The 18,571-nt window shown below is 44.8% G+C and overlaps 1 protein-coding gene across 1 annotated transcript; it reads right to left on the bottom strand.

Moving 5' to 3' along the window:
- Positions 1-1,098: 1,098 nt before the first annotated feature.
- On the bottom strand, positions 1,099-14,266 carry SMIM17 (small integral membrane protein 17). The gene is made up of 4 exons (XM_019716927.2): positions 14,068-14,266; positions 8,580-8,828; positions 6,377-6,453; positions 1,099-2,918 (listed from the first exon to the last, which is right to left on the bottom strand). The coding sequence occupies exons 1-4, from the start codon at positions 14,213-14,215 to the stop codon at positions 2,808-2,810; spliced, it is 585 nt and encodes a 194-aa protein (XP_019572486.1). The 5' UTR covers positions 14,216-14,266; the 3' UTR covers positions 1,099-2,807.
- Between the last annotated feature and the right edge of the window lie 4,305 nt (positions 14,267-18,571).

Genomic DNA, 18,571 nt, shown 5'->3' with positions numbered 1-18,571 from the left:
GGGCACATGAGGGGCTTGTATGAGGACTGACTTGTATAGTTGAAGTGGGTAGATTATGAATGGTCTTAGTTATGGTTTCATGGGCTCCACCTGGCTGTTAGGTGGAAAACAGCCCATCAGGGGTGTGGTAGATACTTCACCACCAATGTGATGATGTTTCTGGCACGTGATAGCATCCAAACGAATGGCCACTGCTCATATGAGCTCCATGAGCATCATGATTATTTTCAATATCCCACAAATCTGGTTAGGACTGTGGTGCTGTCTGAGCCCAGCACAGCCTCCTCTGTCCCCACACGTACCCGCAGTCCTGGACGTCTAGGATGGTCTTCCCGTGCATCCCGGCGTTTCCACACACCTGGCTGCAGTCCATTCTCTGACTGTTACCCCCATAGCTCCTTCCTAACTCTGGCCTTTACATCTGCTGTTCTCTCTGTCCTTTATTTCAAAAGTCCTGTCCCTGTGGCAGAGCAGCTATGGAGGACGCGGGTGTGTGTGCCTGAGGTCCCCACTTTGCCACATGGAAGAGGTGAGCACAGGGGTGGCAGTAGCCATCCCTCCAGCCATGTGGAGAAACAGGGAGCTCACCCCCAATAGGGAGCATAACTGGGAGGTCAATGGAGAGGAAAGGCACCCCGGTGATAGTTTAGACCCCGAGAATCTGCTATAATTTGAGCCAATTTCATCCCGACCTTTGGTGCAATGTGAATGAATAATTCATGTCTGTGCTTAAGCTCATTTGAATTGAGCTCCACTTATTTGCAGCCAGTAAAATGCTAAGGAATGTAACAGTCAAGATGTGTATTCCTTTAAGGGCCAGTTGTGGCTTGTTGGATGCCATCACCCCAAGAGAGGGATGGGGAGCAAGGATCCCATATTTCTCCCAGCCCTAAGTCCACCAGCAGACTTGGGAGAGGCCATCAGAAATCCTGTTAAACCAAAATGACAGTCTAAACACACACACACACACACACACACCACCCACATACAGGAATTTTAAAAGATAAAAGAAGTTTATCTATTAGACAAGATAAAATTTAAGGCAAAGGATTAAATTGGTTAAAGACAATCATTTGATATTTGACTAAGGATTCAGAATCAGGTTTTTACTAACATTTATTGAGTGTCTACTATATGCCTGGCACTGTGCGTGGTGTTTACATATATTATTTAATTGGCAAAGACATAACAATGCTGTACTATGATACGCATCAAATTACACAGGTTCCAAATACATAAAGCAAAGATTATAAAACTATATTGACAAACATAATCATATTAAGAGATTTTCACTTAACCGTATTGGTTTTTGACAGAGAGGGTAGGCCAAAGTTAAGTAACAAATGACTCTGAACAACATGATAAATAAGACTGAGTTAATTAACAGACATGTAGAGTTTTTAATCCTACAGACAGAAAATGCATATTCCTGTTAAACGTCCATGAAACATGTACAAATTTGGACATGTTCTGGGCCACAATAAAAGCTTTTTAAAAAGGTTTTGAGAGCAAATATATCATAGTCCACTTTCTCTGTTCACAGTGCAGTAAATACAGAAAACAAAGCTATTTTTAAATAAACCCAATCACTAAATTTCAAAGCACTTTTTAGAGACACGCAATCTAATGTTTAGGCAACAACATAAACAAGCAGATGAATGGTCAGACTTTCAGATGTGGTCCAGCCTGTCACCAGAAGTACATTTATACCATTCAGTACAGAATTACAGCGAATAATTCTGTAAAAAGAGAATGTAAATGAATTAAGTACTCAACAATAGAGACAAGGAATAGAAACAATAAAAGATAAAACAATTCCATAGTAAAGGAAAACAAATTACAAAGTAGAGCAATAATGGACATAAATAAATCCTAAGGCTGCCTCTTCAGAAAAAAAATAATAAATTAGATAAGCCTTTGAAAAATTGAATAATGGGTAAACCACAAACAGAAGTTGAAAGGGGTTGGCACCAAAGGAAGATAAGATTTTGTTTAATTTATAAAAAAATATGCATCACTAAGCCGATAATCTGAAAAGTTCAATGGAATGAAGACTATTCCAGGGAATAAAAGAACATTAAAAATCATCAAAATTAGTGACATAAAAAGGAATAATAAACTGACAACACCAGAAAAAAACTGAGAAAACTGTCCAAGCATTAGCAGAGACGTCCCCACAATAGCTATAGGACCTGACTCCTTTACTGGCTAATTCTTTCTCAGTGCCAAGGGATTGACACTTCTCAAGCTACAGAAATTATTTGAAAGCAGAGAAAACGAGAAAAGTTACTCTGGTTCTTCTATGATGCAAGCTTAGCCATGATACCCAAAGTTGGCAAAGAGAGTATGAATCTTATATGTGAAGGTAGAGGCAAAAAGCCCACAGAAAATATCAAGAAATAAAATTCAGTTTCTGAAAAGGGTGGTGCCCCACATCCCATGAAGACAAAGATGATGTGATGTGAAGAAATCTACCAGGTTTCATCGAACCCAACTTACACTTTTTTTTTTACGTTCTCTGAAGTGAGGATGCATCTCCCAGTTGGTGGCATCTTACAATTAAGTAGCATTTGTTTCTTTCCCAGTGATATACAAAATAACATATTTTACAGTCGATTTTGTCTTAAGTTCAATGCAGTACAGCAATGCAAAGCCTCATACCAAAAGGTTAGATACAAAACAAAATCGTCTCGATGGATGTTTAAAAGGCATTTGATAATATTCAATACCTATTCCTGGTGTTTAATCAGAACCCTTCCTTAACAGGACACAGGGCGTCTCTTTCAAGACAAGAGCCACCGTTAGAGTTAAATGTAAACCATCATAGGCATCCCTGTTAACACCAGGAACAAGAAAAGCACACACAGGACCAAGAGTATGGTCGTTTGTTGTGGGGCTTTTGGCCACTCCACAAAGCCCTGGAACAGAAGAAAAAAAAAGCATAAGTATTGAAAGTGAGGGGTCACCACTGTTACCTGCAGGAAGATGGGACTTTGGGATTGGCGTATCAACTAAAAAGCTGTTTGAATTAAAAACTGTACAGTGACAAGACTAGATTAAGACAAAGGACACACGATGCCTATTCCCCAGCAGAGGAAATATCGGAATAATGGTACATGTGATGGAAATTTCAAAGTGGTAGGTTAGGTCTCACGTTTTAAATCTCATCTTTACTCTCTAATGACCCTTCAGTGTGTGTGTGTGTGTGTCTTGCCCAAGCCCTCTCCTTGCACTCCAGACTTACAAGTCTCACTGTCTATTTGCCATCTTCACTTGGGTATCTCATAAGCACCTTAAACTTGACATGTCCCAAATCCCTCCCCTGCACCCCCAAAAGCTCCTCATGCTGTTTCCCCACATCTCTCCTTCAGGCCCCCATCAGCTATCCAACTGCAGCTTTCATCACCACACTACCACCACCCTGGGCAAAGCCATCATGTTGGTCCTTATTCTGAACTTCACCCTTCCCCTTCCCACTTCTGCCCCATGGGTCAGCTAAAGCTGAGGTCACTCCTGCGTTACTCACTCTGCCCCAGCCCCTGTCACCTCCCAGCCTCCGTAGCTGTGGTTTCTTCTGCGTGAAATGCCTTCCCCCCAGTGTTCTTAAGGCTTTCTCGGCCATAGCTTCCATCTCAGGGTTTCCATCACTTCCTTGAAAACGCTTTCTTCGCCGTTCTATTTAGAACCATATGCCCCAATTCCTTCCCATGGAAGATGCCAGTGCCACCCATCTCCTTCACCCAGCTTTCTTTTCCTCCATGCCCCATGAGGGCAAAGACTTTGGTGTGCTCACGGTTGTACCCCAGGGCCTGGAGCACTGCCTGGCACAGAGTACAAGCTCTGTATTTGCCAAAGGAATGAGTGAGTGGATAGACATACCATGATGAAGACGGGAAGACAAAATGGTTAACGGGGACAGTTCTCCAAATTAATGATGAGTTTAGGGCAACTGCTATTAAAATATCAGGGAAGTTTTAGGGATGGAAATGATGTAATGAGTTATCTGGAAAGCTAGGTAGTGGTGAATATAAAAAAACTCTTGTAAAAGAAGAGAAATGCTGGTTGGATGAGCCATGATGGGGTAGATGAGTGAATGAATAAATGATGCCGCAGAGGCCTCTAGGTGCTTCCCCTGCCCTAGTTTCCTCAGGTTAAAAGGAGGGAAACTGAGGTAACTACCTCACAAAGCTCATGAGTTAATAATGAGAGTGAGTGAGTGCTGAGTTAGTGAATGAGTTAATGATGAGAAGCACTTAGAGTCACGTCTGGCTGGTAGCATCCACCAGGTAAGTGGCAGCTCTCAGCCGTATTAGTCTCACCCATTTGTTCTCTACCTGGAGGTCTCTACATCTCTCTCTCTGCCTCATCTGCTCCCCTTCCTTCCACACAGGCCACCAGAGTGACTGCTATAACCCTCAAACCCCTTCAATGGCTCCCCACTGCCCACAGATGAACCCAACCTCTTGGCATGGAACTTCAGGCAGAGGAGTCCTGTTAAAACACAAGCCGGAGGCTGTCACTCCTCTGCCAGAGTGCTCCTATAGCTCCTACCCCACTCACAGTAAAAACCAACATTTTACTGTGGTCAAAAAAGGCCCTACATCATTTCTCCATCACCTCCATGACCCCATCTCCAATACAGCCTCCTGTCGTCAGCCCTCTCCAGCCACACTGATCCCCCTTGCTGTTCCTCACAGGTGCCAGGCAAGCTCCTGCCTCAGGGCCTTTGCACCTGCTGTGTCCCTCTGCCCAGAACCCCTAGAAATCTCCCAGTCTCACTCTCCCACGTCCTTCACATCTTTACCCCTCTATCTCCCCCTCACTGGGGGACTTCCCTGGATACTCTTCTTAAATCAGCAACACTCACCCCCACCCTGTACTCCTGAAGCCCCTTCCTGCTTTATTTTCTCTGTAGCACTTTACTGCCATCCAGCATGATGTATAGTTCAGCGACGTATTTTGCCTATTGTCTGTCTACCTCAGTGACTATAAGCGCAATGAAGGCAGGCGCCATTCTATCCCATCCACCGTTGTACCCTCAGTGCCTTTAATACTGCTTGGAACATAGCAGGTGCTCAAACAATAGTTGTGGAATGAATGAACGATCTCCTCCCAACCCGATTTTTACCCACATCTCCCGCTGCTCTCCCCTTAACTCCCAAGTTCCCCCAAAGGCATGCTCCGTCCTGCCATGCCTTTGCACGTTCTGTTCCCTCCCCTGCTTTGCCTGGGAAATTCTTGCTCATCCCCAAATCCCAGGTCTGTTGTCTCCAGCTCTCTAGAATGTTCTAGAATAAGCCTCCTGGCCACAGAATTAATGTCTTCTTCTTTGAGCCATCCCATTGTGACAGCAGTTACTTCTGCCCCATCCTGCTTTGCCTCCCTCCTTCCACTGTGAATCAATACATCTCTTTTCTGTCTGACCTGGATTTCAGACACATGACTGGGAGATGGGACACTCATGTGCTACTTAGATTGCTTATGTGATTTTTTAAACATAACTGTTTAAATAAAAGAACTGTGGTTATTATTTCACATAACTGTGGTTATTATGTTAATGTCTTGTGTCCCCCTCAAAAATAACACATTAGGTCTTTAAATGAAAGGAATGTGCTTGATAATTCTGTTTGGTTTCATTCTCGGTATTTAGATTAAAACCTAGTAGGTGGTTAGTGGATGGATGGATGGATGGATGGATGGATGCTGGATGATGGATGATGGGTGGGTGGATGGATGGATGGATGGATGGATGGATGGATGGATGGATGGATGAATAGCGGATGGGTGGATGGATCAATGAATGGGCTGGTAGATGGGTTGATGAATGGATGGGTGTGTGGGTAGAGATGAATAAATGGATGAGTAGGCATATAGGTGGATGAAAACTAGCCAAATCCTTACCATGGCCAACAAGTAGTATATGGATGAATAGGTGGGTTGAATGGATGGATTGGCTGCATATAGATGGATGGGTGGGTAAGTAGTCCATAGATAACTAGATACATGGATGATGGAATGGGTATGTGGATGCACAGGTGAATGAAATGTTGGGTGAACAAATGAGAGGACAGATGGATAGGTAGATGGATGGATGGATGGACAAATGAAAGTTTGGGTGGTTGAATGAGGGGACAGATGAGTGAATGGTTAAATTACGATGAATTTATGAGTGAAGGCTTGAGGGTATGTGTGGTAGGAGTTATAGACACCACATGGAGACCCTCCACGCCATGTCTGACTAGGAACGTGTCCTGTTTCCTACCTCTTGGAGCTCACAGACTTGTGGCAGGCAAATTCCAAGCTGAGGAATGGAATGTGACAACCCACTGAGTTCTGCAGGGCAGGACACTTGTGAAAGAGGGGGAACACAACTTACCTGAGACTCCTCTGTCTCATAGTCTTCTTCCACCAAGCTCCACTCCTGGGGAAGCCCAGTCTCTTGTGAAGACAGATCTGGGGTGTGAGGAGTGGAGGAGAAAGAAGCTGTGAGTGAATGACCAGGCCAGCTGGGTGGGTGCTGCTTGCTCTTCCCACCTAGCATCCTATCCCTTTTCTGCTAAGACACACACACACACACACACACACACACACACACACACACACACACACTGGCCCAGGTCGGGCAGAAAGAATCAGAGACCTGAATTCTGATCCCATTTCTACCAGGAGAAGACTTAAAGTGTGTCAACTGATGTGCCACTTGAGCCTCTGTTCCTTCACCTATCCAATGGGTAAGATAGTCCTTCTCCTCAGGCTTCTGGCTAAAACTGAGTGAGGGAGAAGAAGAAAAGGCCACAGAACTAAACCAGGATGGTGGAGGCTTTCCCAGCTCCCAGCTGCACACGGGGAAATTTCCCCACATTCCAGCTCCAATATCATTCTTACCCCGAAATGGCACAGAACTAGTAGGCATCAGGCCAAAAGTGGGTATTTCCCACTCTTCCTGCACCGGGGCCCTTCTAGGGGCCCAATGCCTCCTCATCACTTCCAAACTGGGGTCCATAATACGCTCACTTCTGTCTCAGGTCCCCTTGTCCCTGTGCAAGAAGGATCCTGCCCCTGGTAGAAGCCAGCCTCCATTCTGCTGTGGGGGTGACTTTCAGGGGTCCCCATCTCAGCATGTGGCACCACTCTTTGTCCAGCTGTGTGGACCAAAACCCCAGGACGCATCCTTGCTATTGCTCTAGTCCTCCCCTCGCCCACACCCACCAGTGACAACTCTTGATCCTCAGATCTCTCCGCTTCCGCCATGTCCACCACCACCCCTAGCTAGGTTACCTCTACCCCTGGGCCAGCTGCAGGAGTCTCCTGACTGGCCTCCCAACTTCCACTCTTCACCTCCTCATCCTACAGTTCATCATCACACGCGCTGGACGCAGGGTTTCCCCTCTTTGTGTCATTGGCATTTCGGCTGCATAATTCTTTGTGGTGGGGCTGTCCTATGCCTGTGGGATGTCTGGCAGCATGGCTGGCCTCCACCCACTAGATGACAGTCGCATATTCCCAGTAATGACAACCCAAAATATCTCTAGACTTTGTGACATCCCCTGAGGAGGGGAGGTGGGACGCAATAGCGCCCCTTGTGGAGAACCCCCTCAGTCATAGAAATCTGTTGAAATGAAAGGAGACCCTGTCTTTCTCCCTTCAAAGCCTCCTGGGGTTTCCCAATACTCAAATAACACGCAAACTCCTTGCGAAGGTCTGGGAGTTGCCCACCACTGGCCCAGTCTCCTCCCGTCAGCAAGCTTGATGGCGCTGCTGGGTCCCGGGTCAGGCATGTGCACTATCTCTGCCTGTCCTCAGCACACTTCCCCAGCACTCAGGACACCCGGGTCCTTGTCATGCAGCTCTCACCGTCCTGACCACGTGGAAGTCGCTCTCCATCAACTGTCCTGTTTTACTGTCTTCATCACACATTACTTGTTTATGGTCTGTTTTCTCCACTGAAATCTGAGCTCTCCTAAGGCCCTCTTCCTCACTGCTGGACCCCTCACACCTGACACGTAATAGGTGCTTGTAGTAGATTTTTGCCCCCAATGGCTTCCAACTTGCTCCCTGTGTCTACGCCCTCGGGCAGCTCCTCCCTCACTGATGCTGAGCTTGACCATGTGGCTTATTTTGACTGGGTTGCCAGCAGAGACTTCAAAGTGCTTGTTATTTTGGGCTTTCTCTCTCTTGCTCTGTAAACACTCCGTGAAAATAAGCCTGGGCCAGCCTGCTGGAAACACTAGCCTGAAGTCAGCACCATCAAACCAGCCAGATGTGTGAATAAGGTCGTCTTAGGTCAACCAGCTATCCTGACAGCTCACGGCAGCTGTGTGGGCAGATGCAGGCACAGGCAGTAGGTGACTATCCCTGGAGGCCATCTCACATTGCTTAACTGTAGAATCATGAGCAGAGAAATGATTATCACTTTTAGCCAATATGTTTTGGGGTGACTTGTTGCACAGCAAAAGCTGACTGACACAAGGCTCCATAAAAATTTGTTGAATGAATGAGCGAAGGAATAAATGTCTTGTCCTTCCCAGGCTCTGCCATGACCCTTCTCCCCATTTCCCATGGGGCCTCTGCTCCCTCACCTTTCTCATCACTGTTACAGATGGGGGCCCCAACCTCCACTGACACCCAGTCTTTGGCGAAGGTGGCACGCTTCTCCCAGGCCCTGCTCTCCCTCGGCAGCAGCGTCTTGGTCCTCTCCGGCTCCAGCAGCCCCCGGATCTGCTCGGGCCTGAGATTCTGCATCTTTCCAGGAGGTGGCACTTCTAAGGCAGGCTTCTCCTTCTCCTGTCCAAGGGTCCGTTGGGTTCCCCAGGCACAGGATTTGGATCCTGAGGACGGACAGATATTTAGGCATTCAACAAATATTTACAGAGTGGGCCAAGCACTATTTCAAGGTGCACAGACACAGGAGTGATGGGAACAGGTCTCCCTGCCCTCGTGGAGCCCATGTTCTAGTGGAGGGAGAGAGACAGACAGCAGGTCAAATGGGGATAAGTGCTCCAGAGACAAATAAACCACGGAAGGGAGTATAGCATTTTGAGGTAGGGGCCAGAGAGTGGCACATGTGTGCACACTCACACACGAGACACACACACACATTCCATGTCCTAAAATATATAGCCAGATGTTTCTAGAAAGTGACAGTCACCCCCAGCAGCCCTCTGGCTACAGAGGGAAGGATCCGTTTTCCCTTCAACTCCTGCAGCCCCAACCTTCTGTTTTGTTGTCAAAAACAAAAAAAGCATTTGCCATGTACAGGTTAAAAGTCTAACTTGAAATTAAATATTATTTAATATTCTCATTCTATTCCATATCTTGTCAACCTGAAATTCAGAGGTTGTTGCAAGAAGATATCTGAACTATAATGCCATGATTATGCAGCCCTTTACCTTGAGATTCTAAAGGTGGTTTTAGGAAATTGTCTGTATTACCAACCTGGCATTATATGTATAATCCACTGCCTGCTCTTGTGAGCAGTAATTAAAAGAAAAGAAAAAGAAAAAGAAAAAGGAGTAAATTCTCTTGGTGTAGGAAAAAAAAAAAGCTCTTGTAAGCATTTTCTTCTTGCTAAGGGTTATGCAAATATAAATTGTTATATCAGATTTTTAAAAGCATAGGGCTTCAAAAAGGAGTTCGAGACTCAATAATCAAATGCATGTGAGACCATGTTTTGTGTCAGATTCAAAGAATCCTTCTGTGAAAAATAACATTTTTAAGACACTCAAGGATATTTGATTCTGGATTGGATTATTCAATGATACCAAGGAATTGTCACCGATTGTTTTTGAAATGGCCTCATGGATAGATAAGAAAATATCCACTTTTTTTTTAAAAAAGAGATATTTTTGTAGTGTGTGGGGTGAATTGATGTGATGGTTGAGGTGCACTTTAAAATATTTCTGTGGTGACATAAAGAGAAATAGACGATGGATCCGGGTTGCTTCCTGGTCTTGGGTATTGTAAATAGAACTGCAATTAACATAGGGTGTCGATGGTGGGACGAATTGGTGTGACAGAAGGAGACTAGACTGAGCACACAAGGGAGGACACAGATGTCACAGTATAAAGTTGTGCACCTGAATTTATATAATGTGATTAACCAATGTTACCCCAATCATTTAATTAAAAAGAAATGGATGAAAGAGGGTCACAGCCAACACGCAAATGATGATTGCTGCATCCGGGAAGATGGTGAGTCACAGTGCTATCTTGGCACTTGTAAGTATATGTGAAACTTTTTCATAATAGAAACCAACACATTTATTATGGATATTTAATATGTGTTCTTTTCTCCTACATGACCAATCGTGGAGAGGGGTGTCACACAGGCCCCTGAAACCGAAATTCAAACTCACTTCCCAGACACCACTGCCTGCTCCCCCACCCCAAGCATGTCCTGTGCTCCTGGGTCCCCACCCTGCAGGCATTATTGTCCACCTGCCTCTCATCCCCACATCCAATGACCACTATATCCACCTGCTCTTGCCCCAGGAAGCGCTGCCCCTGCTCTGGTTCTAGTCTGCCCCCACGAGCCACTCTACCCTTGACCCCGCCAATCAGTCTCCTAACCCCACACCCAGTCCACTAGCTTCATTCTCTTCCAGACCCCCGGAGGTCAAGATGCTTTCAATGCCTCTGGACGGGCAGAGGCCAGGTTCCTCGGGCAGCTTCGAGGCCACCATAGCCATTGTCCCTGCACTCATCCACCCCCTGGGTCAGCCCAGGAGGCCGTTGTAGACACATCCTGGGTTAGGTAATGCTGAGTCCCAGTGAGAGAAAGTACTCCCTCTTCAGCACCCTTTTTGTTATTGAGTTAAAATACACATAATAGAAAACTGACCATCTTAACCAGTTTTAAGGTTACAGTTCAGCAGTATTAAGCACATTCACACTGTTGTGCTGTCATTGCCACCATCCATCCCCAGAGCTCTTTACCCTGCAAAGCTGAAACTCTGTCCCCATCAAACAACTCCCACTTCTCCCCTCCCCAGCCCCTGGCACCCACCATTCTACTTCCTGTCTCTATGACTCTGACTATTCTAAGTACCTCATATAAGTGGGATCACACAATATTTGTATTATTTCACTCAGTATAATGTCCTTAAGTTTCATCCATGTTATAGCGTATTGCACAATTTCCTTCCTTTTAAACCTCTATAATATTCCATTGTATATGTATAGACAACATTTTTTTTATCCATTTATTGGTTGATGGACACTTTTTGCTTCCACATTTTAGCTATTGTGAATAATGCTATGAATATGGGTGTGCAAATAGCTCTTTGAGACCCTGCTTCTATGTCTCTTGCGTATGTACCTAGAAGTGCAATAGCTGGGTCATAAGGTAGTCTATTTTTAATTTTTTGAGGACTCTCCATCAGTGCACAAGGGTTCCCTTTTCTCCACATCCTTGCCAACATTGATTTTGTTTTGTTTTTTGATAGTAGTATTTTCCTAATGGATGTGAAGTGGTTTCAGCACGCTTCTTAGCCCTCTGATTACCTCAAGGAGAAAGTCCCAGCTTGATGCTGACATGCCTTTCATCTCTCTATCCCCCCGACCCCCTCACCCCCGTTCAGGTAGGCAAAGTATCCAGCCAGGATGTAAGGATATTGTTTTACTTTCCCTGTATTTATTTTCATTGGTTACCCTCAATAACTGTAAATAAAATTAAATAAAGTAAAAAGTGGTACTGGATTTCCATTTGTAACAAAGTTTCCCTTTGAAATCATTGAGATAGATTGTAAAAGCAGGCTGACTCACACATGCTAGTTGAAGTGTATATTGGCATAAACACTTTGGCAAAACGATTTGGCAAAATCTTCTCAGGTGGAACACACAGGCACCCTACCACTGCACAGTTCCACTCCTAGACACGCCCCCAAGAGAAGTGAAAACGGGTGTCCACACAAACACTGTCCTCAAATATTGCTGTCAGCTGTATTTGTAACACAAAACTGCCTATATTCAGTCAAAGCTACTCATATTAATAATAAAAACATTAAAAACCCAGATGCTTTTCAACAAGAGAATGGATAAGTGAACCACAGTTTATTCATATAAAGGGGTACTACTCAGGACTAAAAAAACAAACAAAGGAATACATGCAACAACATGGATGGATCTCAAAGTACATATTAGACTGAGTGAAAAGGGCCAGACACAAAGGAGTACATATGTGTGATTTTATTGATGAAAAACAAAGTCTGGTCCAGGCAAAGTTAATCGATGTTGATAGAAGTCAGAACAGTGGTTGTGCCTGGCTGGAGACATGGGGAGAGGCACAGCGAACTTTTGGGGGACAGGACTGGAGGTGTTCTGTATCTTTATCTGAGTGGTGGTTCTGGAGGTGAAGACCTTTGTGCAAATTCATTGAGCTCTACCTTCATTGAACTGGATACTTCACGCCCATTATTCTGTGTATTTTAGACCTCACTAAACAGAACACTGAAACAAAATACAAATTGTTTCAATTTCAGGTAATTTTACGTGGTTTGCTGCGTGTGTCTGTTTCAATATATATGAAGATACATGTTGCCTTTGGGAATTGCACATTGCGTGAATTTTGTTGTGTTGTTTGAACCTGGTTCTGCTGGATTGTAAACACTATTGTTGGGACTTTTATAAAGTGCTGACTTTAAACAGAGAAATACTTCTCTACTGTAGGGAAAACATGAACCAACAGCAAATGATGCATGGTATGGGGAAAGGCAATTGGGAATAGTGGGCATTGTGGAGAGATCTGGTGCCCTGTATGATGAAGTTGCCCTATTCAGCCCAGCCAACATTTGCCATATAAAAACGTGGGCCCAGTGTGTCTCATGTTCTGATTTCTCAAGAACACTGGAAAGTTGTGGTTTTAGATGACATCTGCTTTTCAAAATGCCAATAATTATTCAAATGTTTACAAGGAAGGCACTATGTGAGCCAAATAGCACAGGTGATGGGGCTGGGTCAGACCTTGGGGCTGCCAGTTTGCAATTTCAATGTGGGTTGGGAAGGAGGTAAGGGGTGGAAGGGGGGCATAAAGCACAGTTTCCAAGAAAAAATAAAATGGCCTTCATGGAAATTAATGAGTGAGCACTGGTAGGGCATGCTGTTTTGGTTACTGTTTTTTGTTTTATTTTCAACATGAGACAGAATTAATCAGAATTAATTAGGCAGAGGGATAAGAAGGCATGGGAAGAGGAGAAAATGCAGATGGCAGAGGGAAGAGACGAGAGCCAAGGTATCTAGGTCAGAAGAAGCTGGATCTGTCTGGATGGAAAAGGGAGGAAAGGAGGGGACAGAGAGATCTGTGGGTGTGACAGGGATGCTTGTGTGAGGGAATCGACACCACAGCTTCAGTGTCCTTGGTGAAAAAGCAAGCAGGTCATCGGCTGGGGGAAAAGGACAGAGATACAGTGACAACAACGACGACCAACACAATAATAATCACAGCACCGGTAGCCACTGTTTCCTGAGGGCTCGAGTGTGTCAGGGACCGCCCGGCGCTCCGCGTCCTTTTCTAATCTAACCCTTGCCGTAATTCTCCGCTGGTAGATACGGTTATAATTCCACCATACCGACGAGGAAGGCCATTGATCCAAGCCACACGGCTAATTGCAGCTGGGTAGGGGGGCGAACCCTATCTGACTTCAGCGCCTTTATGCCCAGCCATTGCGGAGGGTACACAGGTGCCCAGACACACATAGCGCCCACAGACACGGAGCCCCCGCGAGACCAGAGCACACTTGTGCACAGCGACCCACAGGAGCGAGCAGACACACGTACGGATGCTCAGCGCAGGGTCATCCTGCTCTCCTCGCGCCAAGGCCGAAATTCAAGTGACATCCACTGGCGGGTGGACAGACCGCGCTTGATGGAGGGCCAGACCCAGCCCAGCCCTCGCCCACCGGATGGATTTGGAGACCCATCCTTAGACCCTCGTCCCTATAGCGTTCCTGCTCCCTCATCCCAGGCACACACACATATTCACACTGTCGTGCGCGTCTCTGCATCACCGCCCGCTCCCCCAGCCCCATTTTCCCGCCCCCTTCCGCCCGCGGAGATCCTGGAAGGACTCACCCTCCCCAACCAGACCCAGTCGGGGCACTGCAGAGCTGGCGCCGCAGCAACTGCGGCTGCGCAGACGCGAAGGCTGCGGGTGGGAGGTCGGGGAGGAGGCTGAGGTAGTAGGAGAGGGTGGGCGGCCTTCTCCCCTCTCTCCCCCCATGCCCAGGGGAGCCTGCGCCTGCTGGAAGGTGGGGAGGGGAGCGGTGGGGCGACAATGACGACGCGCCTGCAGTCATGTGGCGGGGGTGTGGTGCTCTGCTCTCAGTGAGGTTGGCCACAGTGGGAGAGGAGACTTCCATCCCTCGCTGATGGGCATGGAGGTTTGTCCACGTCTCGTTAAGGCAACGCCTTCGCACAGACTCCTAGGCGGTTCTGTGGTCCACAACCGGTGTGCGGGGTGGGTGAGGGAGGAGGAAGGAGCTGGGCAGCGGTGCGGCAGCCTGGAGACCCTAGAGTCAGATTCTGGCTTTGCCGTTTGCCACTAGTGTGTCCTTAGCATCTCCGTGCCTCAGTTTCCCATTCTGTTCAGTGGGAATAATATGCAAACCACCTTCCAAGATTGCTGTGAAGGTGAAAAATAAATAATGCCTATATACTGATTAACAGCTGTTAGCTAATAGCTGCTCTTATTATCATTATAATTCACTTTGACAATGTGACTACCTCCAAATTGCCCTCGTGGAGGCTACATCAAAATTTTAAATTTTTGACAAAACCATAGATGAAGGGGAAAAAACATCTCCCTTTTCAGTCATATTGTCATTTCCCTGCTTACTGGTGAGGGGGAGCAAATTTACGTGTTTGTGGATCAGGGTTTTTTTCTCTTCTGTGAATTGCCTGTTCCCTCCCTGAATTATTCTATTTGTTTCTATAGCTTACTTTTAGGCTTTCTTTATATATTCTGGGTAGTGATCCTTCTCCTGCTTCTCTGTCTGAGGCAGATATTTTCACCTGGCCTGTGTGTCCAGAGTGGTCAGGCAAGGACGCCCAGGGTCCTGAAAGCCACAGTGACATTTTTGAATGTTATTCCAGGTGAGTTGGGAAGCCATGGACCGGTGTAAATCTAATCTAATTTACATTTTCAGGTCATCACTGAAACTGCAGTGTCGGTGTGTTCTAGAAGGGGCAATAGATACAATGGGAAGACCAGTTAAGAAGCTGTTGCAATAAACCAAGTGAGATTGATGGTGGCAGGGAGTGAGGTGATGGCAGTGGGGTTGGAGAGCCGTGGACAGGTTCAGAACACACCGGGGCACCAAAAACAGGTACAAAAGTGGACACTCTGGTCAACGTTGCTCAAGCAGTAGTTCGCCGTAATCAGAAATGTCTGAACGCTGATGGTAACCACTTCAAGCACCTCTTGTAATTGCAGAAGTCAAATGTGATTTGTATTCATCTTTTGTTGTCAATATATATTGAGTATTACAGTTTTAATACAGTTTTCCTTTCTTAAAACGTGTATACATTTTTTTGGCACCCTCTGTACTTTGGAGATGGAGCTGAGAGGACTCACTGGTGGACAGGATGTGAGGGCTGACAGGAAGGGAAGACTTATGGAAGACTTTTGGACTTTGAGCCTGAGCAGCTGAGTGTCCTGTAGTGCACTGAGTAGGGTCAAGTGTTTTTGTGTGTATGGAGACAATCCAGAATTCCCTTTGGGGTATGTTAAGTATTCAATGCCTGCGTTTCTGAGGTTAAAACCAGGAGAGCCTGGATTATTGAGATGCCAGCATTGGGAGATCCTAGGGGAGGCAGGTCAGGGAGGGGGCTCAGGAATCTTCTCAGAAGAGAACATACATCTAGCAGAGGCCATGGGAAAAGGTGATTCCTGGTACTGTCCGTGGTTCTGAACCCAATTGACATAGATCTGTCCATGGTGCCTAACCCCGTTCAGATAAACCTGTCCACGGTGCCGAGTCCGTTCGAATAGATCTGTCTGTGGTGCTGAACGAGTCCAGTCTGACCTGTCCATGGTTCTGAATATCTAGGCAGACTAGATGGTGAGCATGCTCTTTCTCTCTCTCTCTCTCTACCCATCTGCCTGGGAAAAGTCCTGCTGTTGCCTGGAAACAAAACTATCTGGACTATGGGGACTATGGGATGAAAGCAGATGAGAGTAAAAACTGCAGAGTCGTTTTTAAGAGGCATGTTTGTCTCTTAGTTTGTCTCTTAGAACTACAATCCGACTGAAATTATTAACACAGAGTTTCCAAAACATCTCTGACGGGAGAAATGTACAAAAAAATGGAACATAAGAGAAAGGTATGCCCAGGATTCAGGATGATGGTTGCCTTGGGTTGGGTGAAACAGGCGAGTGCTATATATGTACATGTGAGCTATTGGCAAGACTCTCGCTTTTATTCTGCGAGGTGTGGGGGTCACAAGAAAGATGTCATTGTAGATTTATATAAATATAGCATGGCTATATTTCATGCTAACTTGACTTATAAACATTTGAAATCATGAGATTTGGGTGGCACATTTTGAAATGACAAGCTTTGCAATTTAAAAATTCCTCAAAAATCCACGCTTTAAAATATGATCAATTGTGTAAATTATAAACTGTGTTTGTTATCTTAGTATCATTTTAGCTGGTGAAGAGACGTGCCAACCATCTTTTGTTAGGATTAGTCTTGAACTATAATAATGCAAGGTCTTCAAGAATGAGCTCCTGGCATAAAATCTAACCACTCTGGGATTGATGAATGGATAAGTGAGTATGTTCTTCCCAAAGATATGGTCACCAGGGATACCATATCACTCAAGATACAGACATTGATAAAACACCCACTATGTGCTGGATATTGTAAGAGACACCCAGAATGCCTGAGGCATACCCCCTTCCCTTAAGAGGATGATTTCCACACCTCTTCAAGGGTCAGGAGGTTTGAGGCTCTGATTTGAGCTCTTTGATTAGCTAGATCCACTGAAATCTGGCTCTTACCTACTTTTCTATCCTTTCATGGAGTTGTGTGGCACCAAACAAGGACTCCCATTAAGTAAGGATCCCACAAGGAGAAGAATCTACTTAAACTATTGAAAATTAATCCCACTGTGTGAATGCAACTTATTATTGTGACCCTCCCCCAACTGGCAGACATTTAAGTTATTTCCAAAAGGTGATCTTTTGGGAGCCTCAGACCCATTGAGAGAGGTCCAAATTCAACTTGGAAATGGCATTGTCAAAATTTTACTCAGGATAATTAGTCGCCAAAGACCTATTTGTTTCACTACTACTGAAAATTCTTCAGTTTATTCTGCAGGGAAAAAAGTAAAGAAGGATGATTAAACTAAGAAAACTTAATTGGTTGCCTAAAACCTGAAGCATCCAGTCAGTTGGAGTGTATGAAGTAAAATCATAAGAGGGCAGAGAGTTGCCAAGTCTGCTTAGAGAAATACATACCTTCCTGTCCACCCCACCCCACAGGGCTTTTCTGTTGTCTGATTGATGGAGTTAACTTTCTAAAGACAGAATCTTTTTAATTAAGTGACTTTTATTGAGAGTCTGTTGTGTCCTCACAACAGGTGGGTAATGTCATTATCCTCATTTTACAGAACAAAATTGATCTTTATGAACTGATAAGGAAAGGTCTCCAAGACACATCATTGCACGAAAAAAGGCAATTTGTAAAAACACTGATGTAGTGTGACATCACTTACAGGAAAACCCAGCATCACAAAAAAGAAATGTCTGATACTTTCCATAGATGTATGTGTAAAGGCTTACCAATTAAAAATGCAAAAGATATTTAAAATAAAAAGCTCACAGATTACCAAATTTATCAAGGTTGCATCTGTTCATTCATGATGCAAAACCAATAATTATATTGAATGATTATCACAGCCAGAAAGTTCATGACACATCTTCAAATCTCAGCATGGTAAAACTCATGGATAAAGATGGTTTTGCTAAGGATTACAGGCTTACAGAAAAGGATTAATGTTTTATCATTTGGGAACCAGGACTAGGCAGAGTGGCCCTGTCATATTTGGGTCATCTCAAGGTACAAATTAATTTATCTTCCTGACTATGGCATGCATGAATGTGACAATTTTGCTTCCATGTGTATTGCTTATATAATATACAGTGGTACCTCAGTTTTCTAACGTAATCTGTTCCCGAAGATCATTTGAGTTCTGAAACGTTCGAAAACTGAGGCAGGGTTTCCCCATAGAAAGTAATGCAAAATGGATTAATCCGTTCCAGACCTTTAAAATCAACCCCTAAAACTGCCAATTTAGCATGAATTTTACTATCTAATTACACCATGGATCTATAAAATTTACAGCGTTTGTAAACCGACATGTTCATCAACAGAGACGTTCGAAAACCAAGGTACCACTGTAGTTAAAATCTTAAAGAAGAAACAAACTTTAAAAATCCAAAGATATTGATGATTTTAAAACATATTTCAGAGAGGTTAGAATGTAAAAAATAAAATAAAAAGTACACCTTAGCATCAATGAAATATGACATATAGATTTAATTATTACCATTTATTCATTAACAATAATG

Source organism: Rhinolophus sinicus, linkage group LG11 (genome assembly GCF_036562045.2).
Source record: "Rhinolophus sinicus isolate RSC01 linkage group LG11, ASM3656204v1, whole genome shotgun sequence".
Classification (NCBI taxonomy): Eukaryota; Metazoa; Chordata; class Mammalia; order Chiroptera; family Rhinolophidae; genus Rhinolophus; species Rhinolophus sinicus.
The sequence above is the reverse complement of the archived record's forward strand: the minus strand, read 5'-3'. Positions and strand labels throughout refer to the sequence as shown.